The sequence below is a fragment of the Schistocerca gregaria genome, chromosome 3, assembly GCF_023897955.1.
Source record: "Schistocerca gregaria isolate iqSchGreg1 chromosome 3, iqSchGreg1.2, whole genome shotgun sequence".
Classification (NCBI taxonomy): Eukaryota; Metazoa; Arthropoda; class Insecta; order Orthoptera; family Acrididae; genus Schistocerca; species Schistocerca gregaria.
In genome coordinates, this window is record NC_064922.1 from 567498116 (window position 1) to 567523159 (window position 25044).

The following is a 25044-nucleotide window of genomic DNA, read 5'->3' on the forward strand; positions in this document are numbered from 1 at the left end:
TTTGACACTTTCTTTTGAACACCCTGTATATTCCTTTACGCTATGAGAGTTCGCTCACAGTGACATGTTACATTAATGGTAGTCATATCGCAATGTTTATTATTTTAGGGGTACCAATCTTATGAAAAGGGGAATATTTTCAGAGCATGAACACCAGATGTCATACCGTATTTACACTCTTAGGTAGCTAAAAGCTTTACTAAAATCTGTATTTCTAGTTGTTTCGACGGCGTTGTCATACTAGCCCTATGTTATCAATATAAATTAACATATAACTGCTAAAAGTAATAAGAAAAGCCTTGCTCACAGAAGCATTATCGTGTACTGTTGTCTCAGACGGTTTCATCAATCAGTTTCACGTCATTTAAAGAAATTCTCCGAGTTCTATTAAAAGACGGAAGTGTACAGTCCACATTTGACACCTGAACGCTCATGAAGGAGGTCGCAACACAGCGATCCAGTCGTCATATATCGAAGCAAAGGTTTGGAAAGGAACTTCACACCAGATAATATCCCCAAATATTTTACCGTCAAAATGGAGATGTTCGCCTCACGTTGGACTCATTCCATCCACAATAACTGCGGACACGGTGCGCCTTTTTAAGACTTTCAAGTAACAGATGTTGAAATATTCAGCAGAAGCATCTTGTAAGTCGACTATCATTCACTTTATGAGCACATACTGGAGAACAACAAACAAATGACAAGAATCCTGCATATATCTCAGATGCTCTTGTCGTTGCTGGCTCACCATTTCAGAAACTTCAGCGTCCGCACTACACCCCCTGGTTGCATCCTGATGCCACCATGTAGGCCAGAAACTTTGGAATCCGCCCCTGGTGGATTGCAGTAGAAATGGAGGCCACTCACAGTTGATCAAATGTCGTCACTCACCACCCGCAAACGCACCTTCCAGCATCACCGTAACAGTTTCTGCCCTTGCTAGTCTCATCAACCACTTCTATCACCATAACAGATCATGATCAAGACACACAATCGCCGACATTTCTATCGCTCCCTTCGACGTCACCAGTGGACTTTCAGAATATCCTGGTCTGTAGCATTTTGTTTCATATCACACTCCCAGAGATTGTGCTTCACATTCATAAGTGTCTCTGGAATATGGATCATATCCCGACAGGTAGCTGTAGCTCCCTTGGTCGGAAGGAGGTGTGACACTCTTGATCTTTCAGTTATGTCAGGAAGCAACTTGTAGGTTCTCCTCCATATTTCTGACCTGTCACATATTTCTTGCCATTTTCTGTTAATTACTGTCATTATTTCACTATTTGATGTAGATCTTGTGAACAGTATCTCTCTTATCTTAAAGTGCTCTCCCTTTTGAGCCAATATTGTGCACCTCTCCTTCTTACGGCTAGGTCCAGTGGTACTGAGCCTAAGATCACCAGCAGCACCTCAGGCAGTGTTGAGCTATACACCACTCTCAGGCGGAGAAGTATACATCTCGACAGAAAGCCAGTGCTGTCTCTACCTTTCTAGCTCTATGGACCCTCACACTCGACCTGTAGCTCACAATAGCTGTTACGATTGTGTTGTGATACGTAGTTACTGCAGTCAGAGGCTATTTTGTTGAGGATTTTAACACCTCTCTCTGGCAACTATTCCTACGTGTGCATGTAAATTTTGATTTTCGTCAATGTTTATAACGTGGTACTCACATTTACCTTTTGTTTTCACAGATTGGTCGTTTGTTCTTATTATGGGTTTTTCTCGAGGATGACCATGTTCATTTTAGTAACATGTAAATTGTTTTGTGTTGTGCTATCTTTAATTTATTTTCTATGCACCAGTTTCTAAGAGTTACAAGAACTTCCCTATCATCTTTTCTACTTTAACCTTTGTGTTGGCTGATACTGTAATTAACAGATCATCTGTGTAGGAGGTGCCGGCCGCGGTGGTCTCGCAATTAAGGCGCTCAGTCCGGAACCGCGCGACTGCTACGGTCGCAGGTTCGAATCCTGCCTCGGGTATGGATGTGTGTGATGTCCTTAGGTTAGTTAGGTTTAAGTAGTTCTAAGTTCTAGGGGACTGATGACCTAAGATGTTCTCATAGTGCTCAGAGCCATTTGAACCATTTTTTTGTGTAGGAGGTGCCACTCTAGTATTTGTCATATTATGAAGCTGGTTCAATAATGGCTCTAAGGCAACATCCCAGACCTCTGGACCACAAATAGCGCCCTGAGGGCATCCTTTGGTGATGTTTCTCACATATTTATTTCCGGGGATTTCCAGTTTCACCTGTTTGACTGCAATATCTCACAGGGAGTTTCCAGTCTCACCTGTCTGACTGTAACATCTTACAGGGGGTTTCATCTGCTTCAGTCTTTTGAAGAGAGCAGGCATAAAAGTTATAGAATGACCTATCTATATGAAACCTTATGCTTCTCGTCTGAAGTGTTCACACTAAGCATTGTTTGATATAGCGCATCGTCGATGCACTTCGCTTCACTGAAACCGTACCAGGGGCCATTCATGCCAATTATCTGTCTGTGACCCCTCAGGTGGCGACACAGGGGCTTTGTCTAGATCTAACAAACAAATCGGCCTTTAGGACTGAGGTCTTCTTTGGTCTTTGTCTTCCCCCTCGATATTCCCAATTTTCCAGATTCTGGACCTCTGTCCCTGGAAAAGACATTCGATTAATGGCACTCTTATACATGGTGTTCGGAAATTTGCGTTACAAACTTCTAAGAGTTGTAGACGGGAGTGAATAGATAATATTTTGAATTGGAACCCATTCGGGTGGAACACCTCTGTCACGCCTCCTGACGGTGAATCTACCCCTTCTCAAAGCCGTTGCGTAATTTTGGCGAAAAGGGTACGTGATGATGTCGGACGTTATAGAGAACGATCCTGATGAAGGCGACAAGCAGCTTCGCCATTCAAAAGGATAAAATCGTTGTATTCTGCAAACTTTTAGTCAACCGTGTTGCTCTAACACTCACACACACGTAAATGAAGCTCGAACAAGGTCAGAGAGGTAGAATAAACGTGAAATGGCATAAGCTGAGCCGACGTAATCACGTATACGAACAACATGTAAAATTTCATTTGATGGTAGCAATGTAACGGTGTACTCAAAAATGGTGCAAATGGCTCTGAGCACTATGGGACTTAACTGCTGAGGTCATCAATCCCCTAGAACTTAGAACTACTTAAACTAACCTAAGGACATCACACACATCCATGCCCGAGGCCGGATTCGAACCTGCGACCGTAGCGGTAGCGCGGTTCCAGACTGTAGCGCCTAGAACCGCTCGGCCACCCTGACCGGCGGTGTACACAGGCCCGGTAAAAATGTGTATCTGTGGGTTTTAAAGTAGCAACTGTAACTACTTTATCGACTTTAGTGTATACACTGATCATCCAGAATATTATGACCACCGACCTACTATCGATATAAATTCGTCCAGGCGATACCAACATCACCTGGTCAGGAATGACTGCTAGCCAGTCACAGGCACGATGCATGTAGTATCAGTGGGCGTACTGTCCGTGTGTAGAATGGGGAAGGCGCGCGAGCTATCTGAGTTTGACCGGGGGAGACTTTGATGGCCCAGAGGCTCGGCCGGACCGTTACGGAAACTGTACGACTTCTCGTATATTCGAGGAGTGTTGTGGTGAGTGTCTTCAACACGTGGCGAAAACAAGGAGAAACCACGTGCAGACGTAGTGGGGTTGAGCGCCCTCCATTCATTACAGTTGTCTGACTACCTAGGTTGGGTACAAGTGTGTCTGAACACACAGTGCACTGAACACCTCTAACGATGGGCCCCTCCAGACGACGATCTATGCATGTGCCAATGTTAACACCACGACAGCGGCAAGTATGACTCATATGGGGACTTGACTATCAGCACTGGATGTTGTCGCAGTTGCAGAGCGTTGCGGGGCCTGATAAATCCCGATACCATCTTTATCACGCCAATGGAACGGCGCAAATCCGTCGCCTTCCAGGAGACAGCTCCTTGACACCAGAAATACAGGACGGAGACATGGCGACGGCTTCATTATGGTCTGAGGGACATTCAGTGGAGCTCGTGTAAGGCACTAAGACGTCCAAGGTGTATAGCACACTGTTTACAGACCACGTACACCTCTTCATGACAATCATGTTTCCCGACGTCCAAGGTGTATAGCACACTGTTTGCAGACCACGTACACCTCTTAATGACGATCGTGTTTCCCGACGCCAGTGGCATTTTTCAGCAGGATATTGTCCCATGTTACAAGGTCAAGAATGTGATGTAGCTGTTCGAGCAACATAGTTACGAGTTCCAATTGATGTGCTGGCCCCCTAACTCGCCAGATCTGAACCCGATCGAACATATGTATGGTATGACTGAATGTGGCGTCAGAGCTCATAGCTCACCTCCCCCCACCCCCACCCCCACCCCGGCAAGACGCGTCCTCACTGTTTTCCGTGGCAGAGATGGACATACTCGCTGTTAGGCAGGTGCTTATAATGATCTGGCTGGTTTAGTTCCTACATGTGGGACTAAATAAATCAACACAACAGTTTCAGTGTACTCCATTTTCCTGATGACGAGTGATACATCGACACAGAAAGAGAATATTGTTGCGGCATCAGCCACAGGCACGACATTGCAACCAGCCAAAGGGCGTGCAGGCTCGCCACCGACGATATGCTGCAGCTGGGTGCTTAAGTTGTACTGGAGTAGTCTCCTGTAACATAGCCGTCTACCGTGGAGGTGGCCTAGATTGCTTTATGCCAAGGCACAACGCCGCACTTCAGCTGCCATCTGCGTGATGGGAACCACACTACTGTCACAACATACTCAGGACAACCAGGTATAAATGTCCCCCGATCAGCCATTAGCGGCACTGGTGTTTTGGCTTCCAAATTCCGCCATTACCGTTTACCGTGACAGTCACCACAACAGCTCTCAGTCCAACGTTTGGCGAACCCGCTAAAGTGTCAGTGAGAAGTGTCATCAGCTATGAAAATTCGATGGTCTTCGAGCCACTAGCTTGACTTCGGACCTCTAACTGATACCACTGACAAGAGGACTCATCCTATGTCATCGACTGTACTCTGGCCGACTGCAAAGGCCTTGCGTTCAACATGGAGCATCTACACGGCCCTGTCTACCCCGCAAGCCGTATGCAGTGTACGCCAGTCAGTTGTCTCACTATACCGCTGCAAAACAGGTCACGTACACTGCCAGTCGCTTTTGCGAGTGAGCATTTCTCACTCCGCCCTCGCCACAGTAGTAAAGACCACTACCCGCAGAACCTACGCAAGCCTTTCTGGGGCAGAAATGGGCATCCTGGTTGGTAAAAGTGTTGGTGTCGACTGCTACTCTGCGGCGCCGATATATTATGTGGAAGTCCGCCCCCGGTAACTGAGTGGTCAGCGCGACAGACTGTCAATTCTAAGGTCCCGGGTTCGATTCCCGGCTGGGTCGGAGATTTTCTCCGCTCAGGCACTGGGTGTTGTCCTAATCATCATCATTTGATCCCCATCGGCGCGCAAGTCGCCGAAGTGGCGTCAAATCGAAAGACTTGCACGAGGCGAGCGGTCTATCCGACGGGAGGCCCTCGTCACACGACATTTCATTTAATTATGTGAGAAAACTGTGATTAGCTTTTGGACGGCATTCAGAGATGACTGTGACTGTTCTCACTTTTAGCAAATTTTACTTCGATGTCGCTGCATCATTTCAGCAACATGGGATATTTGACAGCAAAGAGAGTCGTTTATGTTAGATGCGTTACTTTCTGTATACTCACCCCACTGCGTTGATTCGACGATATCACCACGATAGTCGAATTCATAATAGAACACTGGTGTGTCACTTAGCTCGGCCACTTTCCTTACCAGCGCGTCCGTTGGCTCGAAAAACATCATGTCGTTGTTGAACTATAAGAAAAAAAAGATTTGTCTGTTAATTGTGATTGATGTTGCCGCAGTCTCATAATGTACTGTATGTGTCGAGTTGTGATATATTACACTAGTTTCAAAGGTAGCTATATCAACCGATATATGAATCAAAAGAGTAAGAAAAAATTATTTTATCAAGTACAGCCTTTTTTCTTTGAAATTATGAAGTTCTATTATTTGGACACAGTTTATCAATTGGATTTGTTCTGTAACAGTTTCCTGTACTGCTTCATAGGTAAGGGTTGTCTACTTTCTCTTCCCACACGTAGGTGGATAAACATTTTTGCCACTAACAAACTCTAGGTATTAACAAGTTTCGCCGTTAAACGTTTATTCATCTATTGACTTCACTAATTATTTCCGACATTACCTTCTCACTCAGATGGTATATGTGTCTCCAGTGTTATATTTTCCTTTTCCATTTTTTGTCGTTTCATCGACCTATTAATTTAAACATGCTCTTTCCAAAATATCTTTAATTATAAATCAATGACATCAGTACTCTTCCTATTTTCAAATATTCTGTGCATAGTCCTTTAATGTCTTGTCTGTTATCTACACACAACTGCTTCCTTCTTTCTGTGTTACGCTGAACTTTCTTTTTTACATTTATTATTCATACTTAAATTTAGTACACCTTGTGTTTAATGTCACCCCCCCCCCCCCCCCCCCGACTGTATTTTTATATGTCACTAAATTCCAAAAGGTTTACAGTTTTCACTGTGAAAAGTTCTTCTAAATTCCATTCAGACAAATTTTTTCAATTATTTGCTGCGGTAATAGGCAAAATTGGAATTCCGTCGCGAGTGCTTTACTGTTTCGAAACACAAACTGTCATGTACCAATTTTGTAATCTTTCTTCATTCTCCTTGACATATTAAAGCTGCGAACATGTTCGGCAAAGAAGACTTTGAACAACAGATTTAGCTCATCGACGGTAATTCGGTTTTTGGAATTTGATAACTGCCAGGAAAACCTTTGCAGTATTTCCATTGGTATAAAAACTGATGCCACCAGACTCTGATTCTTTATAAAGCGTTCTTTCTTAGACTATTACTTCATGCATTTACACCTCAGCTTCAGTATTTTTTCTTTTAATTTTACTTTCCTGTTCAAGATTATTTGATTAATATCCAAATGTATACCTGTGCTGGAAGTGATTAAAGATGGCGTAAATGGTCGTTTACGCACAGTACATTACTTCTAATCTTCACATGTAGTTATGTATATCTTGGTCTGTTCTGAAAATTAATTCTCGTTATTTTACAGGAATGTGTTTACGTCACTATCTGAAATCTGTTGCAGTACTATCCTTTTAATTACTCCCAATTCCATTCTACCATCTGGTGAGCAAGCTGTATGAGACAGGCGAAATACCCTCAGACTTCAAGAAGAATATAATAATTCCAATCCCAAAGAAAGCAGGTGTTACCGAACTATCAGTTTAATAAGTCACAGCTGAAAAATACTGACGCGAATTCTTTATAGAAGAATGGAAAAACTAGTAGAAGGCGACCTCAGCGAAGATCAGTTTGGATTCCGTAGAAATGTTGGAACACGTGAGGCAATACTGCCCCTACGACTCATTTTAGATGCTAGATTAAGGAAGGGCAAACGTACGTTTCTAGCATTTGTAGACTTAGAGAAAGCTTTTGACAATGTTGACTGGAATACTCTCTTTCAAATTCTAAGGGTGGCAGGGGTAAAATACAGGGAGCGAAAGGCTATTTACAATTTGTACAGGAACCAGATGGCAGTTATAAGAGTCGAGGGGCATGAAAGGGAAGCAGTGGTTGGGAAGGGAGTGAGACAGGGTTGTAGCCTATCCCCGATGTTATTCAATCTGTATATTGAACAAGCAGTAAAGGAAACAAAAGAAAAATTTGGAGTAGGTATTAAAATGCAGGGAGAAGAAATAAAAACTTTGAGTTTCGCCAATGGCATTGTAATTTTGTCAGAGACAGCAAAGGACTTGGAAGAGCAGTTGAATCGAATGGACAGTGTCTTGAAAGGAGAATATAAGATGAACATCAACAAAAGCAAAATGAGGATAATGGAATGTAGTCGAATTAAGTCGGGTGATGCTGAGAGAATTACATTAGGAAATAAGACACTTAAAGTGATTAAGGAGTTTTGCTATTTGGGGAGCAAAGTAACTGATGATGGTCGAAGTAGAGAGGATATAAAATGTAGACTGGCAATGGCAAGGAAAGCGTTTCTGAAGAAGAGAAATTTGTTAACATCGAGTATAGATTTAAGTGTCAGGAAGTCGTTTCTGTAAGTATTTGTATGGAGCGTAGCCCTGTATGGAAGTGAAACATGGACAATAAATTGTTTGGACAAGAAAAGAATAGCAGCTTTCGAAATGTGGTGCTACAGAAGAATGTTGAAGATTAGGTGGGTAGATCACGTAACGAATGAGGAGGTATTGAATAGATTTGGGGAGAAGAGAAGTTTGTGGCACAACTTGACTAGAAGAAGGGATCGGTTGGTAGGACATGTCCTGTGGCATCAAGGGATCACAAATTTAGCATTGGAGGGCAGCGTGGAGGGTAAAAATTGTAGAGGGAGACCTAGAGATGAATACACTAAACAGATTCAGAATGATGTAGGTTGCAGTAGGTACTGGGAGATGAAGGAGCTTGCACAGGATAGACTAGCATGGAGAGCTGCATCAAACCAGTCTCAGAACTGAAGACCACAACAACAACAACAATTCCATTCTCGTCCCGACCTATACTTACAAATAATTTAGACCACTTTTGCCTGTTATTAACAATCAAAATTATTTTACTATTTCCGTAACTGAAGTTCAACGAAGTCTGAACTAAATTTCGAAGCTTAAGATACTGATCAGAAAAGAAATGTTTCATATCTACGTTTTGGTATTAACCGTAGGATTACATAACATGTCGTCAGCCCTTGGTGAGACCTGACCTAGCAGTCATGTTGCGGTAACAATAAATCTGTTCATCAAACAAGCAGGCAACGAATAAATGCTGAAAGGAGTGAAGTGAAGTAACAGACTGCAGCAAAACTGTGCACTACGATATAAAGATGCTTTATACGGTCCCGTTTAAAGTAATATTATAGAAATGTTGTTGGAGCTTCTCGTATGAGGAATACGACAACGGAATGGCCGAATCTGATATGTCGAAACCTATCATGAAATTTTTTACACAAGAAGAATACACCGAAAGAAGTGCACTGTCAAAATTTTAGCTGAATTATTTATAAAAATGTTAAAGGTACTCATTTTTGCCGCATGAAGAACCACTTAACAACAGCGGTTTGTACGTCCCTTCCTACCCAGGGCGATCGTCGAGTAAGCCGTGATACGAAACGCAGTGCTGCGTAGCGCGAAGTCTATAGTGCACACGCGCAAATTTGGAGCATTCAAACCATACCGAACATGTATCAAATCATTAATTTTTTGAATAACTTGCAGTTAATATCGACAGCTTGACTGTTTCAGAAAGAACAGAAAACAGAGGGAATGTATGGTGTTATTTTACAGGCGTCTTCCGTCAATCGGGACTTAAAGTTTTGGCGTTAATTATTTTATAAGAATTCCTATAGCACGGTTCTTATGATAATTTTTGAACAATGTATGTTTGACTGAGAACGAAAACTTTGTTGCTTGTCCCTGTAGTCTTCACAAAAATGTGTAGTGTCTCTTGGATGATAAAAACAAACATTTCTCCTACACCACGTACCCCTCACAAAATATTGATTCATTTAGTGAATTCATGGTAATTATTACACTTATGTATGAAAACTGGAATGGAGTAAGAAACTGTCATATCCGTTGTTCTGCAGATTGTGCTGTGTACGAGTCATACTTGATCAAATCCGACAAATGTGGTGACGCAAACTGAAAATGCAGAAATGACTGATGTTTAACAATACTGTCCCACAATAAACCTGACAATGAGCTATTGGAAATTATATTTCTGACAATCTGCTGATAAATGACCTGTAATGTCGAAAAATTAATTTATTGTGAGGCTGAATCTTTTCGTCGTCCTCCTAAAGACAGATGTGATGTTATATCCAGGTCAAGAGTCGAACAAAAACAATGAATTATTTTCCGCAAGCAGTAAGAAGACGTTTCAGATGTAACTTTACTCTCGTTTTTTCAGATTTTTGCTATGTAGATTACAAGATTTTGGCTAGTAAACAGCCTTTTTTTTAAAAAAATGTTGTCCTAATTTACCTTTATGTTCATGGAGATAGATAAATATTTGTTTTCTTCTCGAAAAGATAAACTGTGGTCTGCCCGAAATTCATGCATGAAACCTGATTTATACAGAGCAGTTCAGGGGAAAGAAGCAGCTCCGTTCCCAAAACAGCTACGACTTTTACTATAGTATTACCTACACTCCTGGAAATTGAAATAAGAACACCGTGAACTCATGGTCCCAGGAAGGGGAAACTTTATTGACACATTCCTGGGGTCAGATACATCACATGATCACACTGACAGAACCACAGGCACATAGACACAGGCAACAGAGCATGCACAATGTCGGCACTAGTACAGTGTATATCCACCTTTCGCAGCAATGCAGGCTGCTATTCTCCCATGGAGACGATCGTAGAGATGCTGGATGTAGCCCTGTGGAACGGCTTGCCATGTCATTTCCACCTGGCGCCTCAGTTGGACCAGCGTTCGTGCTGGACGTGCAGACCGCGTGAGACGACGCTTCATCCAGTCCCAAACATGCTCAATGGGGGACAGATCCGGAGATCTTGCTGGCCAAGGTAGTTGACGTACACCTTCTAGAGCACGTTGGGTAGCACGGGATACATGCGGACGTGCATTGTCCTGTTGGAACAGCAAGTTCCCTTGCCGGTCTAGGAATGGTAGAACGATGGGTTCGATGACGGTTTGGATGTACCGTGCACTATTCAGTGTCCCCTCGACGATCACCAGAGGTGTACGGCCAGTGTAGGAGATCGCTCCCCACACCATGATGCCGGGTGTTGGCCCTGTGTGCCCTGGTCGTATGCAGTCCTGATTGTGGCGTTCACCTGCACGGCGCCAAACACGCATACGACCATCATTGGCACCAAGGCAGAAGCGACTCTCATCGCTGAAGACGACACGTCTCCATTCGTCCCTCCATTCACGCCTGTCGCGACACCACTGGAGGCGGGCTGCACGATGTTGGGACGTGAGCGGAAGACGGCCTAACGGTGCGCGGGACCGTAGCCCAGCTTCATGGAGACGGTTGCGAATGGTCCTCGCCGATACCCCAGGAGCAACAGTGTCCCTAATTTGCTGGGAAGTGGCGGTGCGGTCCCCTACGGCACTGCGTAGGATCCTACGGTCTTGGCGTGCATCCGTGCGTCGCTTCGTCCGGTCCCAGGTCGACGGGCACGTGCACCTTCCGCCGACCACTGGCGACAACATCGATGTACTGTGGAGACCTCACGCCCCACGTGTTGAGCAATTCGGCGGTACGTCCACCCGGCCTCCCGCATGCCCACTATACGCCCTCGCTCAAAGTCCGTCAACTGCACATACGGTTCACGTCCACGCTGTCGCGGCATGCTACCAGTGTTAAAGACTGCGATGGAGCTCCGTATGCCACGGCAAACTGGCTGACACTGACGGCGGCGGTGCACAAATGCTGCGCAGCTAGCGCCATTCGACGGCCAACACCGCGGTTCCTGGTGTGTCCGCTGTGCCGTGCGTGTGATCATTGCTTGTACAGCCCTCTCGCAGTGTCCGGAGCAAGTATGGTGGGTCTGACACACCGGTGTCAATGTGTTCTTTTTTCCATTTCCAGGAGTGTATTAACGACATATCTACAGGAATACTCGAGATAAAATTCGTAATTTTGCGACTTCCTTTTTGCGTAATTGCCTGACACTCTATAACCAACAAGCCTGGAAATCAGTAATGTTCATTCATTTGTAATTCAGAGCGGCCTATCGTTTAGATCTCGTTCGGGAACAGTGCACTAGATCTCAAGAGCAGTTCTAAATCCTTCGAAAAGTTTTTCTTTTGTATTTTTGAGAGTTTCATTTTGGTGGATATTTCATACTTTCCTGTAAATCTCTTTTATATTTATAGACTTAGTTTTCAGATATTACGAAATGAAGCTGGCTACGCAAACTGCTTACGTTTATACGTGTTCTCTCCCATTTCCTCACCTCCCCACCCCCCTCCCCACCCCCCTCCCTGTTTAACAAAAATTCACTGCGTTTAGTTTGTCATTGAAAACTATTGCTGCACATGTCTACTTTGCTCTTGGAAGGGTAGTCTATTTTTGTTCGGGGGTTTTATTTGCGCAACAGTCATAGTCCGGACTACAATTAACAGAATCGCCCAAGTTACTTCATGTTCCTTCTAATATTTGTATTTCCTCAATTTGTAACGAAATGTCGACAACATTCGACAGAATGTCCGAGAAATTAACGGTTAAATAACCTATACGTAGGTCTTCAGGAGAAGTAGGAGAGTTCGACTGCGCATCAAGGTTTTCGTATTTCATCTTTGCTAGGTTGAAAACATGAACTGGATTTCACAATCCGCGAAGCTCTGGAACCTTCACAAAGACAGATGTCATTACCAATCGTTGCTAATTGTTATGGATATTAAATGAATTTTGAATTCTTGTGATCAGTAATGTGTAAAATTGTGACAAACTATCAATAAAAACTGCAATTCGGTTTAAAAATTACAGTTGCATTGTGTCTTGTTTTCTGTTTACTAATGCGCCATCAACGAAGTGTATGTGCCTGCCTTGTTGCGCATACGCTGTAAAAAAAGGCGTATATATTCCTCCAGCGATCTGGCGGGGTACGAATTTGACAATTTTCAAGAATCTATAAAAATACCTGCAATGTGTCTTGGTACCTAAAATTTTTACAGTGTTATTCTTTTGGTGTAATCGTCCTGTATAAAACTTCAGAGCAAGTTTCGACATGTCGGATTGCACCGTTGCCTTGTGAGTCACATGAGATTCAATAGAGTAAAGGCATGGCTATAATATAGACACGGTTGACAACTAATTTCCAGTTTTGGACGAACGTGGAAGAGAAGGACCGTTCATTTGACACTTGAGCATCGAACTCCTTTTTCTTATATAAAATCTACATTTAAGTTATATCTAATATACACACATCGAAAAAAGGTTTCCATCACCCCGGTTCACAGATCTCCTAAAGATAGACGTTGACTGTGGATATTGTATCACAGACACAGTCCCTTCGACTGCTCAGAGATGTCACTAAACCTGCCCAAAGATGTAAACAACCATGCACAAACAGTGCCTATTAGACAGAGGGGGTCCGACATCCCATTAATTCCAGTCATTCCACCAGAAAGGAGGTACGCGGCTCGTGTTGTCTGTAGTTCAACCATACCTAGGCGGTCAGTACTGCGGTTCGGTCACGTCCGCATTGTTACTTTGTGCCAGGAAGGGCTCTCAACAAGGAAGTGTCCAGGTGTCTCGGAGTGAAAGAAAGCGATGTTGTTTCGGACGTGGAGAAGACACAGAGAGACAACAACATACCGCATGGACGGATCAGGATTGGCATAACGTTCTCTTCGCCGATGAGTGTTGCATATGCCTTCAACCAGACAATCGTCGGAGACGGGTCTGGAGGCAAACCGGTCAGGCTGAACGCCTTAGACACACTGTCCAGCGAGTGCAGCAAGGTGGCAGTATGTGGGGCTGACGTACGCTGCTGGTGGTCATGGAAACCGCCGTAACAGCTCTACGATACGTGAATGCCATCCTCCGACCGATAATGCAACCATACTGACAGTATGTTGGCAAGGCGTTCGTCTTCATGTACGGCAATTCGCGCCCCCATCGTGCACATCTTGTGAATGAGTTTCTTCAGGATAACGGCATTGCTTTACTAGAGTGGCCAGCGTGTTCTCCAGACATGAATCGTATCGAACATGCCTGGGATAGATTGAAAAGGGCTGTTTATGGACGACGTGACCTATCAACCACTCTGAAGGATCTACGCCGAATTGCCGTTGAGGAGTGGAACAATCTGGACCAACAGTGCCTTGATGAACTTGTGGATAGTATACCAGGACGAATACAGGCTTGCATCAATGCAAGAGGAGGTGCTACTGGGTATTAGAGGTACCAGTGTTACAGCAGTGTGGACTACCACTTCTGATGGTCTCGCTGTATGGTGGTACAACATGCAATGCGTGGTTTTCATGAGCAATAAAAAGGGCGGTAATGATGTTTATGTCCCTATTCCAATTTTCTGTCCAGGTTCCGGAACTCTCGGAACCGAGGTGATGCAAAACTTTTTTTGATGTGTGTAAAAATGTTAATGCTTGTTTGTTTGTTTATTAGTCTTTTGTGCGTTCCTATATCATATATTTGATAAAAAACTTTGTTGCGTATTAGTGCACACGCCTGTGTATGGCTAAGATCCACCTAACACCCATACATATGAGGGTGACTGGATATCATAGAAAATTAACTCAGGAACGTCTGAAGCAAATGCAACCAAATTTTTATATCCATTACATTATTTGTAAAATTATCTGTATAAAAATATTGTGAGGGCAAAATACTGTAAGCAGCCCTAGAGGCGACGTAGTAGTGTGAAAATACGACGTGTAAAAATATTCCATGCTGACCGATACAAGTATCAAATACATAGTTTTTAGAGTCGCTAGACTTTCTAGTAAAACTCAAGACGCCTCTAACAACCCTACGACTGAGGTTTTGGGGTTGAAAGATGTGTCACAAACGCATAAATCAGAAACTACTGGACTCAAATTTCGTATACACATGACCCCTCCTGCTGTTAAGGCCCGCAAGTGAGTATGAGGTGGAGTGGCATGTAGAAACGTCCGAAAACAATCTTTCTTATAATAAAGGTGGTTCGATGGAAACCCACATCTGAGTATCATAGCTGAGTCAGATTAATATCTGATTCATTTGTGTTTACTTTTACTAGTTCAAAATCACGGCCGGTTTTCCGCTAATTATATCTTCAGGTGTAAAGGTACTATGAAGGGTATGGATACGGAATCTCGGCTTCACATGCGGCTGTCACCTGCCAGCAGCCCAGGGTTCACGGTGTGCGACAGAAAGGCTTCTCACGGTTCCTGAAAACCTGAAGACGAACTTAACAAGTGATTTTGAACCTATAAAACTATTTACAACTGAATCAGTTATTTATCTGATGTTCCTGCATTGATTAGGAACACTTCAGAAGTATGAATCCCCAATCACATTTATGTTGTTCAGTTCATCTCTGGAGACTTTTGGTGAAAAACAGAAGAGAATAGACACTTCATTACGATAGTCTTCTTCTGGAAACGACAATTGATTACTGGCAGAATTCTAAGTTTCTTCCGAATTCGGATGAAACTGAAGTACGAAATTAATTAAAGACGAAGTGTGTGTGAAATGTATCAAATATTATTAGATTATGCTGAGAAATAATTCTTTTCAAACTATTAATACGCTGCGCCATTTGCAAATTAATCAACATTGAAGTTAGCCAATTATTATGGCTGTTGCGAGTGCTAATTCAAGCAGCCCGCCAGATGCAGTTTGGTATCAGTTATTCTCTTAGCGTAGGTAATAGCGCAAGAGACTGCTCAGCCTTTGGCTCTGGTTCCATTCTGCCTACCGTCCCTTGTACAATTTTTGTTTCGCTCTCTTGTTTGGGTTTAGAAAACTAAACGAAGAATCCGTTTGCCGACGCCGTGCCTGGTGGGTCGCTTGAAATAGCGCAGCGAGCCAGTAGTCGCACTGGTTAGCACTCTAGACTTGGAAGGACGAACGGCTAAAACCCGCTTCCGGACTTAGTTTTTCTCGTGATTTCTCTAAATAGCTCCAGGCAAAAGCCGAGTTGGTTCCTTTGAAAGGACACAGCCGATTTCCTTCCCCATTCTATACAAAATCCGAGCTCGTGCTGCATCTATAATTACCTTGATGCCTAAGGGACGTTAAACCCAATCTATCGTCTTTTCGTCCTTGAATTTGCGCACGCAGCGGCGTGATTGCCTAACTTCAATGCTAATTACCAAGCATACAGAGCAATATATCGATTTTTTTCTTAACAATTATCCCTCAGCACAGCTTACCCTGCAATACCCTTACAACCTTCTCAAACTATTCATGACAACACTGTACATAATTGTTAAACATAAGTCAGATACAAGTGTGCAGACGAAGCCTCGGGTTACTAGATAGTCTTCAACAACTGCAATCTGTAATTAGCATTATATGAAGAAGAATGTATGTAGATCTATGATGTCCTCACATTACCCCAACGTGAATTTAGGTGGTAACTCGAAACAGAAACAGATGTGAATGATTGTTGTATTTTTCGACGAGCTAAAGCGAAAATGTGAGCAGGAGAGTGATATTAATCGCGAAATTCACTGTACTTGTATGTTTGAAAACTATTACAGGTCATGACATTTTTATAAGTGTGTAGTATTAACATCAACTGGTGGATGCAATATTAAGACATATCTCAACAAATAAAATCTTACGCACAATCAAACAAATGTACATAGCTTACCCGTAGACAGGACCTTAACACACTACATTGAAAATAGGCAAGGTTTCCTTTATCAGTGAACTAGCATTCGACTCGGGAGACTTCCCTACGAACTGAGAAAAAAGATTCTGGATTACTTACGTTCACAAGAGAGTCAGCATCGTCCGTAGAGATAGTACCGTTGCCGAAGTAGAACTCCCTCAGCTTGACAGCTGCTTCCTGCTGCTGCTCTGCAGTCGAAAGATGCAAACAGGGCGCCACCGACTCGACAAATTGGCTGTTGAGTATCTCGATTTTCTCTGTGCTGTTCAGTATTTGGTAACCTGTCGGACAAAAGTAGATAAGTGTTTGCAGTAAAACAGCAGTAGAGATTTAACCATGCTGAAATTCTCCTTATGCATCCAAATGCTGAGAAGAATAATATATACGAGAATATAAAAGAAACTGGAGGATGCTTTAGATGACGATCAGTTTGGCTTTAGGAAAGATAAAGGCGCGGTAGGTGAAGTCCTGACGTTGGGACTGATAACGGAAGAAAGACTAAGGACAAATTAAGACATATTCTACGATGTCCAAAGGTGTAAGATGTTTGAAAATGGGACAAAAATAGGGGTAAGCTACAGGAAAAGCGGGGGAGTATACAATATATACAATTTCCAAGGGGGAAAAGTAAGAGTGGAAAACAAATTACGAATTGAAAATCGTGTAAGACAGGGATGTAGTGTTTCGCCCCTATTGCTCAATTTATACATCGAAAAAGCAATGCCAGTAATAAAAGAAAGATTGAAGAGTGGATTTAAAATTTAAGGTGAAAGGATATTAGTGATAATATACTTTGATGACATTGCTATCCTCAATGAAACTGAAGGAGAATAAATTTGCTGAATGAAATGGTCTCAAGACTACAGAATGTGGACTGAGAGTAAATCGAAGAAAGACGAAAGTAGTGAGAAGTATTGAAAGTGGTAGAAATGGGAATGGCGAGAAACTTAACATCAGAATTAGTGATAACGAAGGAATTATGCTGCCTAGGGAGCATAGTAACTCATGGCAGACGGAGCAAGGGGTGACATAAAAAGCAGACTAGCACTGGCGAAAAGAGCACCCCTGGCCAAGATAAGTCTATTAGTATCAAACACAGGCCTTACTCTGAGGAGAAAATTTCTAAAAATTTATCGTTCGAACACTCACTGAACGGTAGTGGGAAAATCGGAGCAGAAGTGAACCGACCCATTTGAGATGTGTCGCTACAGAAGTATTAGGTGAACTGATAAGATATGCAGTGAGCAGGTTCTCCGCAGAGACGGCGAGGAAAAGGATATATGGAAAACAATGCCAAGAAGAAGAGACAGGCTGGTAGGACATCTGTTAAGAAGTCAGGGAATTTGCCGCAAGGCAAATAACACTTTTGTACACACAAAATCGAATGGAAGTCAAATGAGCTACACATCTTCAGAAAGCCAACACGAGAGACGCAATTATACGTGCCACGTACAATCACTCACAAAATAAAAAACCATTGCCCCTACGTGACATGTTACAAAGACTAAATAATATCCCACTAAACAAAGAATATTATGAAAAAGAATTACAAACCAAACAACTCATAGCCTCAAACAATGGTTATAACACATATGTAGCACAAAGACACAACCACAGAATCAAAGTGTAACTAGAGAAAATGAAAAAAGTTCGAGAACACAGACGCAACCGAACCCCACAAACAATAGAGACCCTACAGTACACACAGAAACACAAAAAGTAAAACTTATGACATGACTAACTGGATGAAATGGTGGACTTTAATATACATACACAAGCCAACACACAGAAGAGTAAATTGACTACAGTAACAAGGATTATATGGAGCTCTACGCATCTGTGATTTTTTCACCTCTTGCATACGGTTTTGGCTTGTCTGGCAAATGGAAAACTCAACATTTACCCCCCCCCCCTCCCCCCCATACTCCATCTACATTATTTTACTGATTGTAAACTACTAAACGTGAGATAACATCAGTCAATTTCTTTCACAAAATGAGAATTAATTATCAACTTAATTCTATTAACATTTATTGGATTACATATATTCATTAAGGTATGTTTAATAACGTCGTTTGCCAGATGTGATGGCTTCTACCGAAACGAGAGTACAGTTGGTATGAGAAATTTCTCACAGAATTCTTTTCTTCTATGAAATACGAAAAATTATGAACCTAAATTGAGGTTAGGTTACAAGGTCTAGGGTTATTGCATTCACTGCTGCGCCTGTGCGAAATTGTAGGTCATCTAAAGTTGTTGCAGTTGGAGGAAATATTTCACAAACCTCCACAGTAATTACAAAGCGCAAGATACGGCCACATGGGAACATTGGAGGCAAATGGTAAAATCTGAGAACGATTCTCCACTTATGGCTGATCCATCGTTGAGGCTGAACTGTCGACAAAACTTGGGCAGCACGTGCTGATTGAATTGCAGCTGTTGAAACGTATGCCGCAAAACGGCTTTTGTTTCTTTGTTATCGCCACCTTGAATGGTCGCACATTCTGTATGAACGCGATAACTGCACTAGAGAGAACACCATTGTGAACAACATGAACCGGCTGTTTACACTGGCGCCGAGGGAAATTTGTAGCTTCGCCCCAAGTTTCTATCTTCATTCCTGTTGAAGATACAGTCTTGTGGAATCGGCTCAAGCTTTCTGAAGTGTCCTTTATCCAGTAAGCATTCTGTCACTGTTAGCCTCCATGGGTCAGATCTCATCCCTGTTTTCCGACGTGGTCCTAGAAAACATCTGTAGTAAGGTACCCGTCCACTACCACTAACTATCATGAAATATGTGACAGCGCAAAGGTCTGAAAGCAATAGCTCAGTAATTGGAGACGGTTGATAGTACATTGGCAACGCTACACGTTTTGTTATTTTTCTCGTGGTAATGTAATGTAATGTGGTAAGTTCCTATGGGACCAAACTGCTGAGGTCATCGACGTGGTCCCTAGGCTTACACACTACTTAATCTAACTTAAACTAATTTACGCAAAGGACAACACACACACCCACGCACGAGGGAGGACTCCCACCTCCGACAGGGGGAGCCTCGGGAACCGTGGCAAGGCGTCTCTGACCACGCGGCTTCTTTTTCTGTCAGACGCTGTTTGCATAACGCTTACAGCTGCAGAGTTTAATCTCAGTCAGATCAGCAACGTGTAAAACCAGTTATTCTGTAGCCCACAGTCCATTGTTCAGTAATTCAGTTAGCAGAGATGAGTGAATGAACATCGCTTAAATTATACTTCTAGATATTAGTAGATATTAATGCAATAACGTGCGCAATTGTCTCACAGTGAAGTAACGTACATTGCCGTTGTAACAATAAAGTACGAACCCAGTTCTCCGGAAGTGACTCCAGTCATGACGGGCACTTTGTGGAAACGGCCGTCGATGAGCGTCTGGACTGAAGACTCTGTGAGGAAGGCGCCTTCGAGGTTTGGTTCGACGTGCGGTGACCACACACCGTAGCTAAATAAAACTTTCAGCTGTAACCAAAAACAACGATTAATAGAAAGTATTCTATAATTCTTTTACTGATGACAGGAAATGTATTTTATTTACTGGGAAACAATTTGTGGCATGAAACGTGATTGTGAAAAACTAACAGTCATTGGCAGATTAACTTTCTAAAGGAACATGGTTTTGTAACAACCTCACAATGAACAACATAACTTCAGTTTTGTTGTGGTCCGTTAATATGTATTAAATGACATGAGTAGAGAAAAGCAAAGGCGCACGGCATTATTGGTTCAGAGATTCTAGGTTCAGTCGATAAGTGGGACGGTTTATGTTACTGCACATTGGCACAAATTGTGAGTATTATTCCAAGTACAAATGTGTCATAAATATCCTAGTGAATGTTGCCCGTACACTTGTTGCGTTAATTCTATATGAAAGTGAGACCTTTCGAGAGTACGTACCATTCTCATCGTCAAGTAAGCAACTGACTGTCGAACAAGTAATGGAACCACATAGATGTAACCAGAGTGTAATGTGGCGCTGACCAGTAGGTGTCACGCGAGGCCGATCCGAAAGTACAAAAAAAGGCGCGAAGTACTGTCAGTACAGAAGCAGTTACAACAGAATAGGTCGGTGAGGAGAGCTCAGCGACATGGACCACCCACTGGATGTCACCTGAGTAACGAATCCATAACGGACATATTAAATCTTCTAAAGCTGTCTGACATGTGTGGGTACTGCAATTGTGAAGTGGAGACGAGACAACCAGAGCTAAACCATCACATGGCAGGCCTCGTGTGCCGACGAGCAGGGAGTATAGAGCAGTGCGGATTGTGTTTGTAACACTGGTACGAAATCAGCGGAAGGAGTCACTCTTGAGTTCTAAAGCACTACCAGTGGTCCAGTTAATACAATGATTGTGCATAGGAAACTGAAAAGAATGGGATGCGCTGGTGGAGCAGCTCCACATAACCCAACATTTCTATTGTCAATGCTAAGCGACGTTTTAGGCGGTGTAAAAGAGCGACGCCAATGGACAATGGATGACTCTAAACGAGCGATATGGAGTGATGAATCACGCTGTAGCCTGCTGTAATCCGGTTTGCGTTTGTCGATTGTCTGGGTACGTGGTTATAACGTGATACTCTTATTGCGCTTGAAGACCGCTAAATGTGGAAGGATATGAATATATTTTGTAGCATTATGTACTGTGAGCAGTAGAGATACAGCTCGAAGACGATGGCTATATTAGCATGACAATGAAGCAGGGTCTCTGAGACAATGGTTCGTGGACAGTACACTCCTGAAACAGATTAGCCGGCTCAGAGTCCAGACCTGAGTCCATTTGCGACATCTTTGCAATCAGTCAGAACGTCTTGGCTATAGACCACTGTGTCCAACATAACTAACTTCTCTGGTTCCCTCTCTTTAGGAAGAATGGGGTACCATCCGTCCACAGACACCTCAGTGCAACTGTTTCCATCAAAGTTCAATCCGTTTTAACTGCGAACCTTGGATACACCCCATATTAATGTCCACTAACTAGCATCTGGATACTTTTGGTCGGAATGTGTTTGTAGTGAATGTTTGTATTGTTGTTGTTACCTTAGCTCCCCAATCCTGTGGATGGATCATCATATACGGTCTGAAGTGCCCGCACTTCCAAGCGGCACTATGAAAGCGTTTAGGCGTCAACAAACAGTATATAAGCTGACAACGAGGTTTATCTCTCACCTATACTCCAATTATCGTTAAAATAGCAATGATTATAGTTTATTTTACCGTTATCACTTGAATCTGTCACCTCGAATCCAGTGTCAGTATAGCACATGCATTCACAGACTACATTAGCTACTAAGCTGAGTTAGGGTATTACGTTTTTGTTTTATCTGATATGATTTTGACATAAATGTGTAATTAACTGTAAGAATGTGTAGACGGAGAGTCACTCATTGCAAGAATTTTTCCTGTGATACTAGTAATGATAGAAGTAGTAATTTTATTCAGTTTATCTTGGATCACTCTTACAGTGATACTGAATGCCTCATCTATTACAGTTTAAGCAGAAAGAAAAAAAACGTAATTCATGCAAACACCTATTTACATTCTCACAATTTAGTGTATGGGACATGTAGTTGGTCGTCACCTTAGGTTAGAAATATTTTTGAAATTAGTCTGCAATCATTTCAAGCAAGCATGGAAAACGTATATTAAGATGGCAGGAGGGACACTGAATCTCCAGCGTCCCGAATAAAAGAGCAATTTGTTTAAAACAGCATATTTATTTACTGTCCGCATGAGAAACAACAGTAAAATGGGGGAGAAACATTACATCAGAGTATTTGATGGCAGCCAAATGTTGAGTTAGCATGGTTTGGGAGTTGATATCTAACAGACTACGCACCCATAAGGATCTACACCTGCTGCTATCATCGCGAGGAATGGGCTGCTGACACATGTCTCCATTGACAAGCATAGATTTTAACAGGCGAAGAGCAGGCTACAGTGCAACAAATTACCAACCCATTCAATGTCGGACAACCACAATCCACCGAGTAGCCACACAATCCACTTTCTAGATACGGAAGCTTCTGTTCAAATGGTTTAAATGGCTCTGAGCACTATGCGACTTAACTTCTGAGGTCATCAGTCACCTAGAACTTAGAGCTAATTAAACCTAACTAACCTAAGGACATCACACACATCCATACCCGAGGCAGGATTCGAACCTGCGACCGTAGCGGTCGCTCGGCTCCAGACTGTAGCGCCTAGAACCGCACGGCCACTCCGGCCGGCGAAGCTTCTGTCACAAGCGTGTATAATACTTGAGTATAATATATGTATCAGCGTTGTTAACAATCTCCTCCTGGTTTACAGGCATATAATTAAAGCTATAGCCACACAGAAAATTACACCCGTGGACAAACTGTAGATTTTACGCTTGAAAACTTTAACATGGAATGTTTGAAGTCTGCCCACCCCTTAGGTATTACCCATCACAATATAGAATTTCAACTGCATGTTGTGTCTTTTTGTCAAAGCCCTACATTCAGAAAAAATAAGTTTCCCCTCTCTAATATAGTCGCTAATATAGTCGCTCTGTGAAGCCACCAAGTGTTAGATTAACGTAGGAATTACGAGACCATCTGAGCAGAAGTCTTCGCGCAAGCAAGGTAAAGACGTTAATTTTTTATGACTCTCCTTTTGCTAACGCGTTAGTGTATATGAGCTGACAGATAATTTGTAATTGCTGAGTAATCCAAAAATGTAAATAAACTGATTTGATGAAAAGGATAGTTAGATATTTACCTTTAGGTCATCGGTCCCGAAGCTTGCACACTACTTAATCTAACTGAAACTAACTTACGCTATGGACAACACTCGCAGCCATGCCCGAGGGAGGACTCGAACCTCCGATGGGGGGAGTCGCGCGGACCATGACAAAACGCCCAAGACCGCGCGGCTATCCCGCGCGGCGAAAGCGCTATGAATGAGAAATACGTAAAGTTGAATTACAAAGTTTTTAACAGTGCATTGAAGGAAATGCTCCAGTGGAATAGGAATACTGAATAGTCAGAGGATGTTTTTGGTGTGAATGACTTTCTACAATTGCCAGAATCACCAAAGTGAATGCATTCAATACAGCAACTTACGTTTTCCATTGTTTGAAAATGAAAAATTAAGTTCTTATACGATCTCTTATATTTACTGGAATGGAGATTACAAGTGGCGTACCGTGACACGACGAAATTTTTGGATTTGATAATCTCTGAAAGAGGCTGTATTGATCATGCATGTACACTGGTGTCTAAAATTAAAGCAAGAAATCGCTATTTCCCCGTCCTGTGTCTAATTCACGATATAATCGTACAAACTGTCAACCAGGTGTCTATACGATCGTGTTCTGCACCCCGGTCGACCATGACAATGATGACGTCAGAGCACCTATGAAACGATGTAGTGTTTGCCGGGTAGCCCCACATCCAAAATCACTGTGTACACAGTCACAGACGTTGCAGTATAGTACAGAGAAGATTTCTACCAGACTCTTTGCGGTGGACGGCCAGGAAAGAAAGGAAGCAGGACAGTCACAGAATGATTTGGCCAGATGGCTTAACGTTCTGTTGTTCCTCGGATATGGAGACAATGTATACAGACGGAAACTGTATCCTAAAGACCAGGGCAGAGCCGACCACGTGTGACTTTAGAGAGGGCCGTTATTTGGCGGTAAGGGCGAGGCAGTACCGCCTTTGTACTGCACGACAACTGGCATGTGAGTTCGCAGCATCCACTGTACGAGTTATATCGAGGCAAACGATGTGCAGAAGGTTTCAGCAGAGTGGCCTTTGTTGTCGGAGACCTTCTGTATGTCTTCCTTTGACGCGTCTTCACGGAGGGGTACGTTTAGAGTGGAGTCATTAACATGCCACCTGGGTAGTAGAACACTGGGCCAATGTTGTTTTCACAGATGGGTCTCGATTTAGTCTGGAGAGTGATTATCAATGGATTCGCATCTGGAGGGAACGTGGCAAACGATTTCCGGATCCAAGCATTGTGGAAAGAGACCGAATATTGTGGGCAGGGATTATGTTGACCTCTGGACCCCTTCTTCGTGAAATTGTATGGGTGAATGGGCAAGGTTTAGCTACTGAGACATAAGGTGATTAGATCTTGGAACCTCATTTGCGGTTGTTGTGAGGTGTTCTGAGCCCAGACATCGTACTGATGGATGGTAATGCTCGACCTCATAGAACACGGGTGGCTGATGTATTCTTGGAAACGGAATATATTTGCAGGCATGGCGTGGCCTGCTCACTCTCTCGATTTGAATCTCGTAGACCATGTCTGGTTTGCGCTAGGGAGACAGCTTGCATTACGTCTCTCCAAGACTGCCAGCAGTTCTGCAGGAAGAATGGGCGTTGTTGCCTCAACATGAGACTGATGACACAGTTCACAAAATGCCCCTGACAGGCCAAGAATGCTGCCAGAGGTGGTCCCACCACACACTGAGAACATTAACTAGTTGTCGGATTGTGTGTGCAAACCCATTAAGTAGGAAAGAACCGAAGAACATTTTTGTGTACCGTTATGCTTTCTGC

The 25044-nt window shown here is 43.0% G+C and overlaps 1 protein-coding gene across 1 annotated transcript in view; it reads right to left on the reverse strand.

Moving 5' to 3' along the window:
• The window catches only part of LOC126355972 (acylcarnitine hydrolase-like), a 91947-nt gene that overhangs the window by 11053 nt on the left and 55850 nt on the right, over window positions 1–25044 (reverse strand). The window contains exons 6-8 of the mRNA XM_050006578.1: window positions 19821–19971; window positions 16577–16758; window positions 5776–5905 (exon numbers count right to left, since the gene is read on the reverse strand). Of these exons, the coding sequence (XP_049862535.1) occupies window positions 5776–5905; window positions 16577–16758; window positions 19821–19971 (463 nt within the window). The remainder of the gene's footprint in view (window positions 1–5775; window positions 5906–16576; window positions 16759–19820; window positions 19972–25044) is intronic.